Below are 21,467 nucleotides of genomic sequence, written 5' to 3' on the forward strand. Positions count from 1 at the left end.
AGGGTGTACAGGAAAGAGGGAGGGCCAGGGACGGGTGAGGACAGGAGGAGAGAGCCTATGCCCCTGACCTGGCCCCACAATGTAGACAGGAACTGGCATGACAGAGCAGCAATAGAACAGAGAAGGGAGGAAGGAGCCGCCTCCCTTGCCCATTCCCCCACCTAGGTCTAAGGCCAGAGTCACGGAGGGGTTACCAAGGGGCCCCGCCTCAGGACACAGTGCCATCCTGGCCCCCAGCCTGACCACAAACCCTACGACGAATCAGAGGAGCTGGGAAAGGCCTTTCCACATTAATGCAGTCCGGAGGTTTTCCCAGAGCAAAGCAGAGCCCTCTTGGGTGGGTCTCCCAGCATGCCTAGGCCCTGCTGCTTAGACCCAGTTCAGGCTTGCCTGCACCAAAGGCCAAGAGCATTCCCAGCTTCAGCGTCCCATCCTCTGGTCGGCATCTTGGCCACGCAGGTCCTTCCCCAGCTCTTCCATCTGCCCAGAGCCTGGAGGGAGAGCCATAAGGCACTGATTCTGTGCATACACAATTACTGTTCTCTCTGGAAGGGGTCTTTGGGTCTTCTTTGTCATCGCCCCATGGGTCCAGGATGAGGAGCATCCCTCCTGGGAATTCCCCAAAACAGGCTCCTTGGCAGGGATCTGAACTGTGAGAGGGCTAGGGATGGCTGTAGGGAAGTGGCACCCGTCTGGCAGGTGCCCGCCAGTGTGTCCGTCCCCTCTGCCCCAGTTTGCAGAAAGGCAACATAAGCCATTATGGGCAAAACGTGCCCTTGTTCTAAGGGTGGGCCAAGCTCTCAGCTGACTGTCTCCTTCCCACCAAGAAGCCACCTAGCCGGGCTACGTTTACCGACTTGCTGGTGGCTAGGTCCAGGGAACAGATGGTCACCTCCATCTCCTGAGGGAAACCTGCAGGGCTCCACTATTCAAGGGGCCAAGCCAGCTCCCTCTTAGAAATGGAGTTCCTTTATCTGAGGAGCAGCTCTCCCTGTCCTACCCTTTGGCAGTCTCATGCTTCTGGTGTCTTTCCACCTTGGCAGGCAGCGGGGGGTACACCCTGCTGTGCCCCTCCTATCAGTGAGCTGTGGGACCTTGTCACTGGACTGGCCCCACTGCCACACTCCTTGTGGGAGCAAGAGGCCTGCAGGCCGTCCCTGAGGCTTTTGTGTGCATCATCCGTGACCTCCAGCTTGCTGCCCACCTGAGCCTGCCTGCAGAGGAGCTCCACCCTTCTCCCCAAGGAGGAAACCTGATGCTGTCGCCCAAGGCGCATTTACTTGAGGAGTCATTAGCAGTTCCTGCTCCCCCGCTGTCAGTCTGTTCCCAATTCATCACCGCCGCTGAGGAGACTCCTTCCCCACAGCCCCCACAGCCGAGGGAAGCAGGGCAGGGTTAGGATGGAGCCCAGAACGGCTCTGAGCCTCAGGCCCACTCCAGGCCAACGTCTGAGACGTGCTGGCTGCACCTGGGAGGGAGCCAGAAGAGCGAGGTAGATGGGAGAAGGGCCCACTGCCTGGGGGTGGGGCAGAAGGAAGGCTGAGGGGTTGGAGGGAGGGTAGGTACTGGCTGGTGGGGGGAGGCGGCACTTGGCTTCAGCTCAGTTGAGGCAGTACCGACAGTCCTGTGTCTCAGTGAGAGTCCCGTCGGTCCTCGAGCTGCAGAGGTCCCAGAGAGGCTAGGACTGACTGAGTCGTCACCCCCCTGGGGAACTCTCCCCTAGCAGGGCCCAGAGAGAAAGTCTCCCTCAACAGGACGTGGGCCTTGGAACTGGAAGTAACCGTGGGTGGTCCCCCAGAGTGCTCCCAGCAGTCTGTGCCGTGGCCTCCAATGGGAGAGGCCCTTTCACAGGGAAGTCCGAAGGCTAGAGACGCCCTTGGGCCAGGAGTCTCTGATCTGACTGAGTTGGAGTCCTGCTCTCTGCCTCCTTTCCCGTGGCCACCAGTCCTCGGCACGTGGAAAGCAGAGGTGTCCAGACGCCAGGGATTAAGGGGGCAGCTGCGCCGGGACTGGTGCTGGGAGAGAGTGAGAGGGGAGACCTGTTTGGGTTAGAGTCTGACCTCAGATGGCAGAAGGCAAGGGCGCCACTGCGTGTGGCTGGCCGAGGTTTGGGCCCGGGTGACGTCTCTCCCATCCCCCTCGGCCGTTCCCTGGCAGCCTCCCTCGGGCTCAGCCCCTGTTGCTCATTCCAGTTCTCAGGGCCCTGGTCCTCGGTGTCCCCTTCCAGTGGAAGAGTGCTCACACCGCACGAAAGGCAGGAGCGTAGCCTCTGCAGGTGGGACCCAAGAAGGTTCAGTAATTCAGACATCCCTGTCCTTGGGCTGCTTCCTCGTGCCTTCCAGGGATCCGCAGGTCAGCTGAGTGATTCTGCGGTCATGTGGCACAGCCCACGGGTTCCAGGGGCCTCTTCCCTCTTGCAAGGAAGAAAAGGAGATGCAGGAGGTCTGTGGCTTGACTGAAGTCAAACAGCAAATTGAAGGACAAGAGCCCACATCTCCCACCTACAACCTTTCCCTCTGTGTCTAGAGGCCCGGTCAATGCCAAAATGTCCCCTTGAGGACCTTGAAGCTTGAAGATCTCTAGCACCCGGGTGTCCAGGTTCAGATCCTGGTCCTGCTACTTCTAGCAAGCCTGGGTGCCTCTGGTCCCTCCTTTATAAAACAGGGTAATGTTAATACTTACTCAAAGGGTTGTCGTACGGATTAAAGGAATTAATACTTGGAGAATGTTTAGAATGGCGCCTGGCACCTAGTAAGTATGTATGTTTTGGCTAATACTTTTATTACCCCCTGTTCTTGTGTGACTGTGGGACTCCGTGTGTGGTCCAGTCCCTCACCCCCTTCTTGCTGCTCAACTGGACAGCCCCGCCCTCTCCTGCTCTGACAGGCTTCACTACCGGGATAATCTCCTGGCCGCGGGATCGGACTTGATGCCCCGTCACATCGAATCAGCTTCTGAGCCGCTGCAGCCCTGACAGTGCAGGGCCAGGGGAGGAGGAGAAAGGCGAGGGTGGAGGGGAGTGGCCCAGCTTCTGAGCTGGGGTCAGAGCAACCTGCTTGAGGTGAGGACACAGAAGTTGCTGAGGCAAGGCATTCCTGAACAGTGACAAGCCCTCCCCTCCGTGGCCCGGGGCTGTCACTTGGAGAGCTTCCGGAGTGCCATGGCCGTGGCCCTGGGCGGTGCGAAGGCCTCAAGAGTTCAGAGTGACCCCTACTGAGTGATGTCAGAGAGGGAAGTGGGGTCCCAGAACCGCTGCGACACCAAGGTTCTCACGCTCTGGTTTGCATGAGGATTGCCTGGGAGTCTGCTTTGGTTTGCTTCACTTTCTCTGGGTGCAGTTACAACAGACCCTAACTTGACATACCTGTGTCGGGACCCAGGGACCAGCATTTTTACTCCCCACTTGCTTCTGGCACCTGCCAGAATTTGAGAGCTGATCAATCAGAAGAATTTCAGAGTACTCTCCTTACCCACTCAGACACACGGGAGGTCTAGGGGCTCAGGCCAGTGTGACGTGAGTGCCCTGTGATGACCTCCGCACTCCTTCACCCCAGGGGTGACCCCGCTGGCCCAAAGACCTTTTCCTGCGTTTTTTCTGGCTTCGCTTCTAAACCTCCCACCCCCCACCCTTTGCTGCCCGCACATGCAGGTCTGGGCCCACTATGAGGAGCAGCCCGTGGAGGAGGTAGCGCCCGTGCTAGAGGAGAAGGAGCGCTCGGCCAGCTACAAGCCCGTGTTTGTGACGGAGATCACTGACGACCTGCATTTCTACGTGCAGGATGTGGAGACCGGTGAGTGCGCTACCTCCAGAAGCCACTCTGCTCAGTGGGAGGGAGGGGCACAGCCCACACGTTCCGGGGACCTCTCCCAGTCTGTGGCTGCTCCCCATCCCCCGGGCCCCGTGCGCTGCTCTGGGGCTCATTACATGCACTGCCAGTGAGCCCTGGCACGGCCAAGGCCAAGCAGGTCCTCTGAGGGCTGGTGAGGTAGCCTGTCTTGTCTAGGTGGTGTTTGGAGATGCTCGGGAAATTGTTTTGCTCCCGGACACTCCTGGCTGGGCTGGGCGCGGGGATTTGTAGCCCTCGGAGTGTATCAGGAAGCAAAGAACAGATTGTCTCTATGTGTGGTCAGGAAGCACAAACCAGCTTCACTTGGCCCTCCTCCCCCTCGGCTTCCTTGGGAAGGCAGCAGGAGGAGAGGAGCCTGGGCTTTTTTTCTCTGGGGCTTCTCCTTCTCTAGAGGTTACCATAGCCCTGAGTGGTAGTCAGTTGCCATGGAAACAGGCGGCGCTCTAGGGAAGTCATCCCCGGGCAGTCTTTCTGAAGGACCCTCTCTCTCCATCCTCCTTCCTCCTGCCTTCAAGTGATGTACACTGTGGCCAGGGCCTTCTCTGCAGAGACCTCAGGCTTCTGGAGCAGAGAGGACGGTAGAGGTCACTCTCACGGTGGTGGCCCTGTGACCCCTCTAGATGGACTTCCTACCCCCACTGCATTTGCTCCCTCCTCTCATTGACACCCTGTGCAGGGAACCATTTTAGTTGAGGGCAAAGGAAAAGGCTTTTTAGAGCTGCCTCTGTGTCCAAGGAGTCAGATCCTTGCAAAGCAGAGGGGCCCGAAGATGTCGCTGGCACCCAAGGCAGTCCCGTGGGTGGCAGGGTGCGGCTCTGCCTGGCCTCCTGTGCCCCCTGCCAGGCCCACTCCAGATCATCAGCCTCATGCCAGCCACTTCCCCTCTAATGATATTTCCCAGGCAGCTGCTTTTGTGGCGATGTTATTTCACCGAGGAAAACCAACCTTTCCAAGCCCTCGTCTGGCTGTACTTGGGAGGGGGAAAAGCTAGCAGGCGGAGAGATGGGCTGATGAGCCTTCAGGATTAGGTTCCCCTTGAGGTCAGCTGCAGTCCTGCTGCACAGTGGCCTGGCATTGCCAGGTCTGGGTGGTGTGACGAGGAAAGGAGTCTTTCAGTGGTGGCCTGGGTAGGAAGGAGATCGGTTTCTGAGCACAGGAGCCAGAAAGGATGGCCCTCAGGAAGCTCAGGGGAAAGGGAACTCAAAGAAGGCCCTGCCCAAGGGACAGCAGCTCCCTGGCCGGCTCTACCTGGCCTCTGCATCCTGTGAGGTAGGACCCACCTTGGATAAGACCAGGTCCTGAAGTCTCGAGCGGACAAAACTTGAGGGTTCAAGGCCTTCGGCCACATAGTCTCTGTAATTTCAGAGGTTTCCTGTGCATGCCCTGTACCCTGCCAGCTGTCTCCGCAGCTGTAGGGAGCCAGGACCCTGTAGCAAGTGGTGGCCAAGGCAGAAAATACGGAACAAAGGAAACAAGGGGGAAACCATGTATTCTTGGAACATTGGAGAAGGGAGTGAGGCGCTTGTTGGCACGCCACCTGGAGGGCTGCAGTGGGCTCCAGAGAAAACCCTGACCTCAGTTGGTTCCATAAAATCCATGAAAATAAACTTCAGCATGTACAGCCTCCCTCTTCTGAAACCTTTCATCCTCTCTTAGGGGACGTCCTCTTGCCCTGTCTCTCTTCTCTTAATTAAAGCCTGCCTTCAGGAAGGATCTAATGAAATGATGAAAGCATTGCCATTAGCTGTAAATGACCAGCCAGACTCTGTGCAAGGACCTGTTTGCGAGAGCCAAAGTCTGCTTCTGTTGCCTTGGAGCAAAAAAATAAAAAATAAAAATAGACCACGTATAGAAGGAATTTGTCTGTGTAGAGGGTGTACTGCTGGGTGGGGGAAGGGCAACTGCTTCTTCACAAAAGTCTGTGTTCTGAAACCGAGGCTCATGAATGCTGGGACAGTGGGCTACGCAGAGGCCCACGAGTGGACACGTCCCTGTGTGCCTATGCAGAGTGCATCCTCGATACAGTTGAATTCTTAAGCACCCTCCATGCGGCAGATTTACTAGACCTTGCAAGAGTAAACAGAACCAAGTGAGCAATGGTCTGTGCCCTGAAGGAGCTCACAGTGTAGTGGCAGAAACATAAACCCAGACAGGGAACGTAGAAGGCCAGCTGTGACAAGTGTGCCAAAAGCCAACGTGTGTTAGGCACCTGTTACAGTGTGGCTTCGGGCCCTGGAGGTGGAGAGAAGAATCCTGTACCCACACCACACGAACCCAGCTACCCTCACCTCAGAGAGCAAAGGGGGCACGGCGGGGCTTGATGCAGAGCTAGAATCAGGGCCAAGAGGGATGGAAGGGTAAAGCCACTGGGGACCGGTGCTTAGCGGCATGGGGGGTGGGGACACAACAGGAAGGAGCAAGGAGGGAACCTGAGAGGACCCTAGGTGTTGCCAAACCCGGTGATGACCAGCTGACGAGCGGCAGGGACTCGGGATTTGGGAAGGACCAGCAGGAAAGAGCAAGGGATTCGGTGAGATGGGCAGGGAAGGAGACTGTCTCCCCTCGTCGAAGAGGGCCCCGGGTTGGGCTGAGAGCTTGGAACCCCAGCCTGGAAATACCAAAGTTTGCTTTTGCATGTACTTCACAGGGTGAGCGAGGTCAGAGTAGCCCGAGGCCCTTTCCTTGTCCAGGGTTGGGTGGGGGCCATCCCTCATTTCCGTGTTTCCCCCTGGGAGACATAGCAAAGAGTGGCCGCTGTCAGTCACCGCCTCTGTGACCCAGGCCGGGGCCAGCCCTTGTAGGAATTAAGCTGGGCTGCTTCCACCCAGAACGAGGCTGGTTGGCTTTGCTTCACACCCCCATGCTTTCTGCACCTCCTTAAGCAGAACCCAAGGAACATTCCCGAGGGCTGCCACTGCCACGGCCGGTAGGTTGGAGAGCCGAGGTTGGAAGGAAGACTGTGTGCCTCTGAGGTGTCAGCAAGCCCCTGTTCCACTTTTGAAGACCACATGAACCTCTTGAGCCGATGCCACAGAGGACTTCCCTACGGAATGGGGCAAGCCAGTGCCACGGGCGACCTACAGAATTCCACATGCTGCCTGCTCCCCGGCCCCATCTAGGGAACATGGCGCCCAGGTCTCACTACCTCTTCCTCCCCTACAGGCACCCAGCTAGAGAAGCTGATGGAGAACATGCGAAACGACATCGCCAGCCACCCTCCTGTCGAAGGCTCCTATGCCCCCCGCCGGGGAGAATTCTGTATTGCCAAGTTTGTAGATGGAGAATGGTAAGCCACTTGTACCTGAGCAGAGCAAAGAGTCTTAAGCAGGAGCAGTTGCAGGTCTGTCCTCAGGGCACAGGCCTACAGAGCTACCAGGTAGACTTCAGGCATTTGCCTTAGCCACCTGGTTTCACTGGGCGGTGGTTGTTGACCTTGGCCAGCTCTCCAGTGTGGGCCTCTTCATTGCCTGCAGCCCATCTGGGGCCTGTGATTTTCCTGCAGCCCAGTCAAGCCTCTGGAGTATAGAAGTGGTGTCTCTCCTCAATCCTGGGAAACCCTGTCGGGGGAGCCCTGGCTGGCTGGCTGGGACTGACACTCCCCTTACCCCACACAGGAGAAATGATGTCACGTGGGGTGGTGAGGGCAGAGGCTGGTTCTCAGTGAGCCCAGATCAGCCACCCCACCCTCCACCCTGGCTGTCTGGGACATGAGCAGGCGCACTCACAGGCTGCAGGAAGGTCACTCACGTCTGATCTACCAAGAGTAGGGCCCATGGCTTTCCCTGGGTGACGAAGTGACTTGGATGTGTTCCCTGCTGCGGCCTCCCAGACAGATCTGCCGGCTAATTACAGCTGCTGTTTAGTGTGCTGGGTTTAAACAGCAGACATCAATCTAGTCATTAGTCTTGTTGCTTTATGCCCCAAGGACACATTAATCTGCTTCACATGCTCCCTTCTCCCTCCCTCTGCTCCCAGCTATGCTCTGATTCCATTAGATGGTGGCCACAGCGCCGCGAGCCTAGGCCTTAGTGGAGTCTGAGAACTGCCCTCTGTGATACCCTTGGGTGTTCACTCTGAGCCCTGGGCAGGGAAATGGTGTATCCCAGCCCTGCTATCACTGAGGCTCCAGGGAGGCCGGACTCTTCAGGGCTCTCCCTTGAGCTCTTCCCACAATGCCATTGCAGGTACCGCGCCCGAGTGGAGAAAGTCGAGTCTCCCGCCAGAGTGCACGTCTTCTACATTGACTATGGCAACGTGAGTGTGGGAGACCGGGAGGTGGATGAGTAGGCAAGGGAGGGGTGCCAGGTGGCTGCCAAGGGCCGTTCAGCACAGTAGTCCCCTAGGTCAAGTCCCTCTGACCTCTCAAAGGTCCCTCGAAGCTGTGAAACCACTTGCTGATAGAACAGTGAGCATGTGGGCATCTCTACTATTTGTGTAACAAGTCACTGACCCCTGAGCGACTGGGCAAAACTGATGTCTCTGGTCAGAGGTTTTTGAGAGCTGAGAAGTCTCCTTTCCAGGCCCCACGGATGAGTGCCCAGCCACACCCACGGTTCCTCATCTTCTGCCCAACCTCTCTGAAGAAAGGGCCGGTGGAGACCCTCCACACCCCACGGTTCCTGGTCCTCAGGCTTGACTAGGTGCTTGTGTGCCGATTCCCAGGACATCCCCAAACCAAGGCTTTCTGGGAAGGGAGTCACAAGGTGGCTGCACCTGGGACTCTGTCGACAGTTCTGGGGGATTCCCTCTGGGGAAAAGCAAGTAGGAGAGAAGGTTGTAGTTCAGAACCATGCCACTCCCGAGGCGTGACGATGGTCATCTGCTTTCCTCAGGAACTAAGGTTGAGGGTCGATTAGCAGCAGCCCAGAGTTGGGCCATGCTCCCAACCTGCCACCCGGGGATACACAAAAGAAGAGGTCCTGCCAGGTCGCAGGACTGTAGGGTGGGGCCCCTTGTCTTGGTTTGCTTTCCCAGCAGAACACCCCCTGGCCAGTGGAAACATATTCAAGGAACCCATGTCCCAGAGGGAAGGCGTTGGAAAAAAAAAAAGAGGTAGAGGTTAGTTAGGTACCAGTTATCAAAATGATTATTTTTGTAGAGCCACCAGGTGTGCCAACACCGGGCCCAGGGTGAGAAGGTGTGAGTCACGGCCGACCGCCTACTGCAGGGGCGAGCGGGACATGTTCCCGAAAGACGTCACTGACTGGGCAAGCCTGTGCACAGGGCTGAGTGGAAGCAAGTCATGGTGGGAGGACCTGAGTTAGAACTCTCAGAGGCCCAGCCACCAGAGTTGTCCTGTGAGAGCCAAGGGGGCATCGAGTGTGTGATGTTCTTGGCCTGATGTGTCCTCTACAGAGAGAGATCCTGCCATCCACCCGCCTGGGTACCCTGCCACCTGCCTTCAGCACTCGTGTGCTGCCTGCTCAAGCCACAGAGTATGCCTTCGCCTTCATCCAGGTGCCCCAGGACGTGAGTCTACACATCTTCCTTCCTTCCTTCCTTGCTTCCTTGCTTCCAAAGGACGGGTCCAGTGGCACTCAACCACTGATGCGGCCCTCACAGACTGACAGGAGAAGGTGGAAACAGTGACGAATGGTCTGTTGGCGACGGGACTCGAGAGCGACCAAGGAAGTTGAGGGAAGTTGCCACAGAGGACGGGGCATCAGAGCATCTGAACCGGTTCTTCAGATGGATGGGCCCGGTGGGCCAGGGCACTTTGGGCAAAGACTGGTCCACACAGTCGGAAGTCAGGGACCTGGTGGGCAGTGGCAAGACGTGAGAAGGGAAAGGCCTGGGGGTTGGGGAAGGGTTTTCAGCAGAGGTGTGACGTGGTCAAATCTGGTTCTGAAAGTTCCTTCAGGGGGCGTTGTCAGACTGGATGGAGTAGCGGGAAGCAACCTGGAAGTCCAGGCTAGAGACAGTGACAGCCAAACCGGGGCCACACCCGTAGGGGCCAGGTCTCCGCGCCCTCTGTGGATGGGATGCGGGGAACGAGGAACAGAAGGTGACTGGATTTCTTATGTGTGGCTGTGTTGCTGTTGGCCAAGGTGTGGGGACGAGAAGGAGTAAATTAGGAGCTGTAGGAGCTCCGGGCGTCTTGATAGTGTTCGGTTTGGAAAGCAAGAAGCCCTGGAATCCCGGATTCATAGCTAAAAGCATGGGCACCTACAAGGTGAGCGTGTGGAAGACAGGATGGGGAGGAGAGCGAGGCTTGGCAAGTGCTAGCCTTCAGCAATCCAGGGACGAAGAACCTGAGGCAGAATGTGCATCCAGAGAGGAGAACATGTGCTCAGAGTCCAGAGCCACCCAGTTCCCAGAAGCAGGGAGCTGGTCTGCAGTGTCCAGCTCCCCAGGGAGGTCAGGCTCAGGCTTGGCGGGTACCCTTGGCTCTGGCACCGAGGGAGGTCCCTGATGCTCGGAGCGAGCAGTCTGAAAGCCTGGTTGGAGCTGCCGCCAGATGCAGGGTGCTGAGGAGCAAACAGTAGGGTCAGGAATTTGCGCCATAGAACGTTTTCTGCCTTTTCATGAAATTTGCTGAAGGGCAGAAGAGAAACAGTAGGAGAAGAGGGTGACAAAATAGGTCAAGGGGCAGTCTCTGGGGGGAGGGAGATGTGAGTGTGGAGAGAGCCTGAGAGGCCAGTGAATGCACCAGAGCAGGGACTGTGTGGGGTTAGTGTGCTGGAGCACAGTCCTGCAGAGGTGGGGGATGACGGGAGCCAGGGCGGCCAGTGGAGGTTAGTTGGGGATGGTCAAAAGCCACTTTTTCTCCGAGACACAAGGCAGGTGGACACGGTACTGGGGTGGGGGATAGGGATGGGATGTATGCAGGAGGCGTGGCAGGGAGGGAAAGGACAAGATCAGGAGAGGGGGCACTTTGTATCCCAAGGCTGTTTCCTTCCTTGTTAGGATCTGAGCAGGGAATGAGATGCTGGCACCTGCTGGACACTTGCTTGGAGGAGGTCCATGAGCAGGACCCGGGGTCCACGTGGCTATCTTTCAAGTTTGCACTTCTCTCTCCCATTTATCTGCATGCAACTCTGCCCCAGGAGGACGCTCGAACAGACGCCGTGGACAGTGTGGTGCGGGATATCCAGAACACTCAGTGCCTGCTCAACGTGGAACACCTGAGCGCTGGCTGCCCTCACGTCACCCTGCAGTTTGCTGATTCCAAGGGGGATGTGGGGCTGGGCTTGGTGAAGGAGGGACTGGTCATGGTGGAGGTGCGCAAGGAGAAACAGTTCCAGAAAGTGGTACGTGATGTGGAGGTGGGCTGCCAGGGTAGGGGCAGGCTCCTAATGCCTCCCCACTGCCGTCACAGAGGGGCTGGGGGCTGCACCAACAGCCAGTGAGGGAGCAGGGAACCCTCCATCTTGCTGCTCCTGCTGGGGAAAGATAATGGATTTGGGCTTGTTGGGGTTTAAAAAAAAAAAAAAAAGCTAATTACATCCCAAATTAATTGGCTGCAGGCTTGGCTGAGAATGCAGCGGAAAATTTGAGCGGGGGGGGGGGGGGGGGGGTGTCCCTGTGCATGTGCCCCTAGGGGGCAGGCTGGAAGGCCTTGCCAAGGGTGGCCGGAGTGGTCCATAGCATGTCACTGCCTCTCCCTTTCTCACTTCCCTCTCCCATACCCTGCCGGGTCCGTAGCCAGCTCCTTGCACACAGGGCCACCTGAAGCCAGGCTCGGCTGGGATGGGGGCCCAAGGGACTCTGCCCCTCCAGCCCTCCAGCCAGTCTGAACAGCCCCCGGGGCTTGGAGCCCGGCCTGAGACCTCTGATCATGAGATGAGTTGAGCGCCCCCAGCCATGCTGGCTTCACGGGGCAAACCATGAGGGGCTGGTGGGCACCTAGGAACTACCTGCACTTGCTGGGAGTTGGGAAGGGCACGTCTCAAGTCAGGATGGGCTGGTGGGAAGCGTGTGCCCTCGTGCAGCGCCCAGCTGAGAGGAGGGATGATAGCCGGTGGCGCTCAAACGAGCGTTCCCTCTCCGTTGTGCCCGCTGCTTCGCCTCTTCCCAGGCCTCTTTTTCTCCCCCTCTGAGTCCGTGGCACTGGTTATACAGGGCTGTAATTCATTTGGAGCAAGACCCCAGTGTGAATTGCTACCATGTCTGTGGACAGAAGTGTGACACCCTTAGTCCTCTCACTAGAGACTCCCAGTGTCTTGAGATTGCCCTGGGAGTTAGCGTAAGTTTCCCTGTAGAATTTTGAGATCTCCCTGTCTCCCCTGTGAAGCTACCCATAATGTCTCTGGTGTCTAGAACATTCCTTTGGCCAGCATCTGAGATAAACACTCTACGTGGGTTCACTCATTCATTCATTCATTCAACAAGCATTTATGGAGGGCCTACATATCTCCATGAACAAGAGGCACCATTTCTGCCCTGTGGAGCCTCCATTCAAGCATGAGTTGACAAAACCAGCAACATATATACTAGATGAATGAAATTGAATGTTAGGAGATAAATGCAATGGAAACAGAGAAGATAGAAATAAAGGATATCAGGAATGTGCGGGAAGAGGTGATGGGAATTTTTAGTGGGGTCATTTCATTAGGCTTTCATTGAGGCTTCATTAAGAAGGGGATGCTTTACCAAAGACCTGAAGGAGCAGGGTAGGTAGCCAAGTAGACCTGAGGGGAAGAGCATTTCAGGCAGACGGAACAGCCAGCACAGAGTCCAGGAACAGCAAGGAGGCCAGTGTGATGGTGCACTTTGAATCTTATTCTCAGGGAGCTGGTGATCCACTGAGCAGGAGAGTGGTGCAGACCAGACCTGGGCAGTCTCCAGGGTCATTCTTGCTGCTCAGTTGCAAAGACCCACTTTGTGACCTCCCTTTCTTCCCTTGTCCCTCCAGATCACAGAGTACCTGAACGCCCAGGAGTCAGCCAAGAGTGCTAGGGTGAGTTTTTGCCTCTGGGGCTCCAGGGGGGGAGCTGAGGAAAGCAGCTTAGCAGGGCCCACCTCCCTGACGGTCGCTTTCTGTCTTCTCACAGCTGAACCTGTGGCGCTATGGGGACTTCCGGGCCGATGACGCTGATGAGTTTGGCTACAGCCGCTAAGGAGGGAATCGGGTCTGGCCCTCAGCCCCGCTCACACCAGTACCTCCTCCTCTGCAGGGAGGGTGTTTTCAGCTCCAGACCCCAGATCAGGGGTGTAGATTGGGTCCAGCTTTGCTTCAGTGTATGGAAATGTCTCGTGGGGCGGCATCTGGGCTGGGGGTGGGGTGGGTGAACCCAAGGCTTTCAGGAGGCAGGCCATTGTCTTCTGAGATGACAGGCACTGCCATCCACAGTCTCTCCCAGCTGGTTTTGTGTTTTTATTCGGAGGTTTGTTTTTTTTAAAAAGTTGTCCGCAAATCAGGAAGAAACATGAAAGACTTTGTCCTAACATAGGGCGTGACCCTGACACCCAAGGCCAGCTGCCTGCTGGTACCCCACTTCCGTCCCAGATGGCCCTTCTTCCCAGTTCTCTGTCCAGCTGTTGATTATGTGATTCCTCTGATACGTCCATTCTCAAATGCCAGCCTGTCTACATCTGCCCCCTACCAGCCCTCCCCACTTCTGTATTTAAAGCTTTTGAGGCCCAATAAAATAGTACCTGCTGTCTGCAGTCCTTATTGGTCATGGTGGAGCCCAGAGCCTGGAATCTCGGCAGCCCCCACAGGAGGAGACTTGGGCACGTGAACGACCCCCGACGTAGTCATCCACATCCCTGACCACAGCTCTGGAATCACAGCCAGCCCGGAAAGCAGGGCCATTCTTCAGAGTCATGGGCAACTCCTGGGGCCCAGGAGGCATGATGGCACCATGACCATCATGCAGAAGGCTGGAGATCTCCTATTTTAATGCATCAGTCCAGGCCCCCCGCTGCACATGGCTGCCCCCAAGGACCATGGAGATTTAGAGCAGCTTGGCAAGCAGTGCCCAGGACCGGCCACACATGGAAGGCCAGGCTCAGTCTTAACCGGTCCCCTGCAGAGAGTCACTAGTCCTGTGCTTTGCCAAGTTCTGCCAGAGCCCCAGCGGGAGCCAGAGGGGACTCTTCCCCTCTCCTGCTGCGGCTGGGGTAAAGGCTAACACCACACAGGCTGGCACAACAAGGGGTAAGAGTGGGGGCCCGGTGCCTGCCCAGCTCCCTCCACAGTGTGTGTTCATTGGCAAATGGAGCTGGAAGACCAGGTTGGGTCCAAGAGGAGTCATGGCTGTCCGCTGAGGGAGATCCTCCCCCTGAGGGAGGAGGGAGGCTTGAGCAGCCCCTGTGGTGTGCAGTGAGGAGCCTGTTATGCTGCTCAGGGAGTGCCAGGGAGAGAAAGCTGTGTGACGGGGAGGTCACCCCTACCAGCTGTTTCCCATGACTTTGTACAGCCCGTGATGGGGCGTGAGAAGTCAGCAGGAGTGTGAATGTCCCCGTCTGTCCCCACTCCTGGAGAAGCTGTCCTGCCCCAGCAGGTAAGCCCACTCCCCGTGGTGCCACGTTTTCTTCTCCTGCATCATGGAGGTCTGTCATGGAGAAGACAATGCCCATCTCACCCATTTCTCTACCTCCTGGTACGGTCGAGAGCTGGGTCGGCGTGTGTTACCCGGGAGCACGATCAGCAGAGGGGTGAGATGGCAGCCCGCCCTTTTGTGAAAGGGTCTGAAATCATCTCACTGTCTCCACAGTTGCCTTGGTTACATCTGTGCCCAAGGATAAACCCTCCATGGTTCTGCAATTGAAATGATGCCCGAACCTTCCCACTTCTTTTCTTTCTCTTGCAAGGCTGGTTTAGACAAAGGTCAAACCATTCACCAGGCCTGAGGACGCTGCTGCCACTTCCTCTCAGTGTCTGTTGAGTTCCTGGGGTCTGTCGTGGCGGGGTGGGACTGAGGTGAGGCGAGGCGAGCCAGGCACCCAGCATGCCCAATCTCGGGGGGCACTCAGAGTGTGCGGGCGCCTTGGAGGCTTTGCCTTTTGCCTGTAGTCGAGACAGTCAGCATCAGCACTTGCACAAGTAGCACCAAAAACCCCCCTCAGAGTTCCTTCCCCCACTGGAGTTACAAAACATGTTCCCCCATCCACCTCTCACTTGAACACCAAAACCTCTTGAGCACCTATTATCCATCTGTCCACCCACCCGCCAAGCCTGGATTAAGAGCCAGCTACCGGCATAACAATGGGTCCAGTGGGTGCCAACCTGTCTCCACGGGCCCGAGGGGCGTGCACGACCGCTGTGGAGCAGTGGGCAGTACTCCGGGACAGGGGCTGAGGCCCCAGCCTAGTGACCAGGAGGATGTCACAGAGGAGGAGGGCAGAGTCGAAGCTCACAGGTGACAGGAGAGCAGCATTGCTAACCTGGACAGGCTCTGGAAGTTTCCCGTCTCTGAGGGCTGATGCATCAGAGCCCAGGGTTTAGGCTAGCCACCAGGGAAGGATTGCCACCCAAGACCCTCCCTGGTCTGGGCCAGTAGGGGAGGTGGGGTAGGGGGTGGAGGGAAGGGTTTGTGCAACTGCCTCTACTTTATTTATGGTTTTGATTATGTCTGCATTCCAGGAAGAGCCGATGCACCCCTTTTCTTGAAGTAGCCCGTGTTGGGAAGCAACAGGGAGGGGCCAGAGAGCTAGTGCCTCAAGAGTGGTTATTGATGTCCTAATTACAAGAGGATGCTAATTTAATTTGAACCTAATTACAGTGCACTACCCTGGGTGGCATGTGTTTTAATAATTAACGTCCTTCAGATGCGTAGGAGTATAATAATATTTACACTGGGTTGGCTAGCAGCCTGGGGAGGCGGGCTGGGGGCCCATACGTCACCCTCCCTCCAGACAGCTTGGCTGCTAGCAGGTGGGGAAGATGGCGTACAAGTCTTGGTTGGCTAGTATCTTGTCATCCTTCCCAGAGAATATGCTTGGGCCTCATCTCCAGCCACTTCCTTGACCCAGCAGGCTGCTCTGCTCTGTGGGGTTCCAGGCTGGAGCCCTGAAATAACATGGTGACTGTGACTGTGACACCAGCCTTCCTTCCCACGCCAGGCCGAGCCATGCAGATGAGGGCCCCATCTGGCTGCCCCTGCCTGCCTGGACCCATCCTGGGGAAGGGCTTGTTCGGGCAGGAGGAAAGAGCTGCTTAGTTTTTCCTCCTTCTCTTTTTACTGGTAACACTTAGAAGGATGTACACATTCAGCAAAGGGCCCAAATTACAAGGGTACCACTCCGGTTTTCACAAAGTGAACATACCCTATGTAAACACACCAATCAAAAAACAGGACATCGCCAGCCCCTCCTAAGCTTGCTCCTCAGTCACTGTCACCCTCAAAGGCAGCCCCTCTCTTGACCTTTATCCCAGTAGATGTTTCGTCTGTTTTATTTGTTGCGTTTTATTTTTCAATTTTGCCTGGTTTTAAATTTTTCAAAGGTGGAGTCCTGCGGGATGTATTATGTGCCTGCCTTCTCTCATTCAATACATGTGTGGGCTGTGTCCTTGTTAGCTTCGTTTTGGTGTGTGCATTCTTGTTCTGTATGTTCTATTGTCTGAATACACCACTTCTTGGTTGTTAGGAAGAAGTCAGATGCTCAACAATCTGCTAGAGCCAGAGCTGTGCCAGTCCCTAAAGGAGAAATCTGCTCATCCTAATTATGCGTCAGGGGGACAGGAGGTGAAACTAGATGAGATGGGGTAGCAAGATGACAGGGCAGGGCAGTTCCACCCACTACAAACATGGAATCGTGTGGTTGCCAGTGTGGCTCCCATGCCCAGTCTCTCAGAGCTCCCAGAGGTGGGGGAAGGGTCTGTCAGCAAGTTCTAGAAGCCAAGCAGACGAACCAGGGGCTTAAGAGATGACCTGAGGGAACTTCAGTATCTACCAAGAAACCTCTCTAGGCCAGTGCTTCTCAAAGTGTGGCTGGTAGACCAGCTTGCTCAGAATCACCTGGAATGCTTGTTAAAATGCAGCTTCCGAAAAAGTGCCAGGACCCACTGGGAGTGGGGGTGTGACTGGACCATCCATCACAGCGGGAGGACAACGGGTAATGTGTGTGGAGTTGATAAAACAAGAACTGGCCTATTGTTGAGCAATAAAAAATCCAACAGAAAATCTAAAATAGATGATTAAAAGCGGTTGCCTGTAGGTGACAGCTGGGACTTGGAGTGCTTATTATAACTCCCTGTGTACCAGTTCTTTCACCGTAGGTGAGCATTTCTGATTCTTCTCATTATCAGGTAAATATGTATGTATCACTTCCCATTCCAGAGCCACTCCCTCAATTCTGGTGGTCCAGGGCCTGGGAATCTGCCCGGTGAACAAGCTTCCTAGGTGATTCTGAGGATTGCTCAAGTTCCAAGGATTGGCTATCACTGTCCAAACTCATTTTACAAGATAAGGAAGGAGACTAGTGACTTGCCCAAGGTCATCCAGCTTCTTTGTGGCAGGGCCGGGAATAGAAGATGGGTCCCTGGCCTATGTTCTCTACATCATGGCCTTCACCTTGGTGGGTGTCTGTCTCGGTGGGCCTGGTCCCCAGAGATCTGAGGGAGGAGCCGAGGACCTGGTTCAGTTGAAGGAAGCGAGAGTGCCTTGCCTGGGTGCAGGCGGGCGACCCCTCCAGCAAGCAGAACACTTACGACGTTGCTTCGTGCGGAGCCAACGCAGGGACCAGCACATGCAGAATGCCACTGCTCCTGCTGTCCTGCCATCAGCAACACCCTTCAGTTGTTTCCTCCGTAGCAATGGGTCTGCCCTGAGCCCGCAGCCCCCTGAACAGTCAGGCACTTAGCATTTACTGAGCTCCTTCCTACTAGCTCGAGGCACTGTTCTAAGTGCTGAGATAAAGAGAGGAATCCGCCCTCGCATTGTGCGTTTGCAGTCTACTGAGGACAGCAGATACTGGTGGTAGAAAAGCCCAGTTAGCCTTACTGACTTTAACTTTACACAGTTAGCTATGTACAAATGCGGTGGCATTAGCTTTCCAAGTTGACTGTGCGTGCCCCGTGAGCCAGCAGTTCCCTCCTGGTTCTGCGGCCAAGGGCTACTTGCACGTGGGAGAACCACCACCACCACCATCGCCAGAAGTCCCATGCCAGAATGTTCACCGCAGTTCTGTTTCTACTAACACAAAAACAGCACCACAGACACCGCAAGGTGTATATACTTACAAGGGTAGATTATTCAACGAAAATGAATTATGGCCACACAGAACCACGTGGATAAATCTTAGAAACAATAAAGTACATCTCCGACGACTTCATACCATACGATGCCATTATTATAAAGTTCAAAACCAAGCAATACCCTGCTTACATACACATGTATACTGAGTGATCATGTAACTAATGGGATGTGTTTGAGAGTATAAAGGGGCACAAATCCTTACATTTGGGCCACAAACTGGCACTTTTTTGACCAAACTGGGACACGTGGACACCTTTGAAATATGTAATGAAGTACAAACCAAAAAGTAAAGGGATGATAAAACACAAAAGTCTGGATGGTGATCCTCCCCAGGTGGGGCACGGAAGGAAGTCAGGGGACGTAAGTTACTAGGAATGTTCTAGCTCTTGGTCTGGGAAGTTGGCCCATAGATGTTTATTACATTATTAATTAATAAGGTGGTGTGGGAGCTTGAAGGAGAAAACATTTTTTCCTAGGAGTTACAGTCAGAGAAACCTCAAATAGGAGCACTTCAGTCCACCGAGGAAAGTTATGGAAGGTTTTTCAAGGACAAGGTGACTCAGTCGGTTACCAGATGTCGCATGGGTCTAGTTGAGGGGACACGCTGGGCAAAGCTTTCTCCTGACTGGTGGAACTCTTAAGACTGCCTGCCTGGGTTCCAGTGTAGCGTCTGGCCGTGCGCCGCGATGACAAGAGCTCAGGCCAGGCCCTGGGTGCTGACCAGCTGAGGTCCTGCCACCTCTTTGGGAAAAAGCAGCCAGTGGAGGTGGGGAAGGCCTGCAGAAGACACTTCAGGGCTCCCAGATCATTTTTCAAGCTGTTGTGTAATTTTAAGGTACACAGATCTTAAGAATACAGTTTGTGGGGGGTTATAAATCTAAACTTCCCTGGAACCGCTCAGATCACACTGTAGAACATCAGCATCCCAGAAGGCTCCTTGATGGCCCCTCTCTTCTGCCTTCCCCCCCCCCCCCAAACACACAAAAAATGTAATGACAGAACTATGTCACCATAGTTTTGGCTGCTCTTGGTGCCAGGGTCTTTCAAAGACATTTTTCCCAAGAGCAGTCCTGGGGATGTGAAGGGGCCACAACAGTCTCCAGGGACCTTTTTGAAAGCACCTAACCTGGGACTAGGACACCGGGAAGGATGGCGGCCTCCCAGCTCCACCACGGCTGCCTCAGGACCTTGGACAAGGCCAGCAGGAGGCCACAGTCCCTGTCCCTGCCGCCTGAGGGCATTGGCTGCTGCCACCCTGGCAGCACAGATCCATCATCCCAGCTCGATGGAGTCGTTCTCTGCCCTGGGCCCTGCCGCTGTGTCCTGGGAGTGGGTGACATTGATGCGGTTCAGTGAGCAGGCGGCCCCAATCCATAGCCGTCATCTGGGAGCCTGGGCCTAGGACGTCGGCTCGCCCTCTACTCTGGGGCAGATCTCCGGTGCTCTTCTGCAACCACCCAAGTGCCGGTTCAGGCCAGGTGAGTGTGGCTCGGGCACAGAACCCGAGGCATTAACATTTCGTGTTCCCAGCTGTCTGCGTGGAAGCAGGAGAAGCCAACGCTGCAGTCGCCCCACCGTCAGCAGTACCTGTTCGCACCCTCGGCCCACCACAGTCAGCCGGGTCTGAGCCTCAGACGCCTCCCAGGAGGCAGTGGCATCGATGGGGCAGGGTGCCCAGCGGTCCTCCCTCCCGTCCGCCGCAGGCAGCTGCCCCGGCAGGCTGCACACTCCAGCCTGTCCTGCTGCGCTTGGTTCAGAGTTTGGGTTTCAGAGAATTCCTTGCTGAGCCTCAGGCTGCATTCAAAGATGGAGTCGCTAGAGAGCTGTCAACCAGATTAGTAATTACTAGGCTGAGTTGATGCCGGTAGAGAACGTGGAGATGAGATTTACCTCAAGGAGTCAGTACACCATCGTGGATGAGGACCCGGCTTTAAGGGCGGACAGGCTGGAGGGTCTGCCCTGGCTTGCCTCCTACTTGTGGAGTGCCCTTGGGCAAGCTCATTAACCCTCTGAGGCTGTTTTCTCACCTGAAAACTGAAGATAAAAGGAAGTTCCTGGCTTTACAGTCGCTGTCAGAATTCAGTGAGGTGTATTTTGTAAAGCCTGTTGCTCAGGGCCCAGCACAGACCCGGTGTTCGGTGATGGCTGCTGTTACAGCTCAGGGAGAACCCGGTGCGGGCAGCCCGCCTGCGTCTGCGTGGCCCGAACCTGGCACTCAGCCGGGAGTTGGGAGAGCCCAGAACTGTTTGGTGAAAGGAACTAGCAAAGATGCGACCAAACCCAGAGATGAAGAGGCCCCCTTCTGTCGTGAGAGCACCGTGGGGTTCTGGCCGGACGGGAGCCAGGGTGTGTGGGAGGAGGGCCTGGGAGCTGAGGTCACTTGGCCGAGTCCTGTCTGTCCCCGGGGGGGCCCTAACCCTCCCCGCTCCAGGGGCAGAGGGGTGGGGGTGGGAGTCACGTACACCGGATCTGGTGGCCTGGGCTGGGCCTGCAGCTGAGTCAGCCCACGTGTGCTGAGCGCGTGCAATGCGCCGAAGACACAACAACAGAACAGAGGCCCGGGCTCCACGGACGAATGAGGGCAGGTGTCCATACTCCTCTGGGCATGGGGAGACTGCAACCAGCCGACAGTTACGCACGGACACCTTGCCTCAGAGCTAAACTCTGGACCTGGTAGGCAGAAGGAAAAGATGGTGGTAGAGGTTGGCTGTGCTTGTGGGTGTCTCTTAGCAGCCGATCTGATTAGCAGGCCTGATAACATGCCACAGAAAATGACTCCCACTGACATGGGGAGGGGTGGCGGGCAGAGAGTGGGGTCGGGGGAGCTCGTGGCAGGAATCCCAGCGCTCGGGGTTACCAGGGCACCACGCCAGGTAGGAAATACGAACACTTATGTGCAGGTACTTCTAGACGCCCCCCTCATGCCCACCAAAAGCCTGGGATCAGAGGAGCACACTCCAGGACGCCACAATGCGTGACTGTTGGGGCATTCCCGTTTGGCAGGGTAGCAGAGACCAGGAGAGGTCATGGTCTGATCCAGAACCGTAAAGGACATGAGAGCATCGGAAGCCTCACGGAGGCCCACCATGGTGGCCAGTTATGTGGTCTCCTAGCCCCCTAAGGAGAGAGAGGCCCGTGTCGGCAAGTCAGGTCTGGGGCTGGATTCCATCCCTCCAGCTGTGAACATCTGGGGAGGGCAGGCCCCAAGGGGCCACAGCACACCCACTCAGGGAGGTTCAGTGGGAGGGCGGGAGCAGCAGTCATCACTAGGAACTGGCCTGGCCTCATCTTGCCCCATCTGTAGAGGGCAGCTCCCAGGGTAAGACCTGAGGCAAAGATCTCAAATAGTACCAGGAGATCGATTGATAGTGACTCCCTGGGGTGCTATGTAGAAAAGGATTCTGAGGTCATGCCAGAAAGTCCACTATAATCAATTACTGATACCTACCCAGAGAGTGGAAAAGAGGGGTCATCG

At 56.0% G+C, this 21,467-nt stretch overlaps 1 protein-coding gene across 2 annotated transcripts in view; it reads left to right on the plus strand.

The window, feature by feature from the left end:
* SND1 (staphylococcal nuclease and tudor domain containing 1) overlaps positions 1-13,457 on the plus strand; it is a 422,256-nt gene extending 408,799 nt beyond the window's left edge. For both annotated transcript variants that reach the window (XM_011280535.4, XM_023250533.2), the window contains 7 exons: positions 3,650-3,791; positions 7,011-7,134; positions 8,033-8,102; positions 9,204-9,317; positions 10,895-11,098; positions 12,703-12,747; positions 12,842-13,457. In XM_011280535.4, coding sequence (XP_011278837.1) covers positions 3,650-3,791; positions 7,011-7,134; positions 8,033-8,102; positions 9,204-9,317; positions 10,895-11,098; positions 12,703-12,747; positions 12,842-12,907 — 765 coding nt within the window. In that variant the 3' untranslated portion in view covers positions 12,908-13,457. The remainder of the gene's footprint in view (positions 1-3,649; positions 3,792-7,010; positions 7,135-8,032; positions 8,103-9,203; positions 9,318-10,894; positions 11,099-12,702; positions 12,748-12,841) is intronic.
* The last annotated feature ends 8,010 nt before the right edge of the window (positions 13,458-21,467 follow it).

Source organism: Felis catus, chromosome A2, assembly GCF_018350175.1.
Source record: "Felis catus isolate Fca126 chromosome A2, F.catus_Fca126_mat1.0, whole genome shotgun sequence".
NCBI lineage: Eukaryota > Metazoa > Chordata > Mammalia > Carnivora > Felidae > Felis > Felis catus.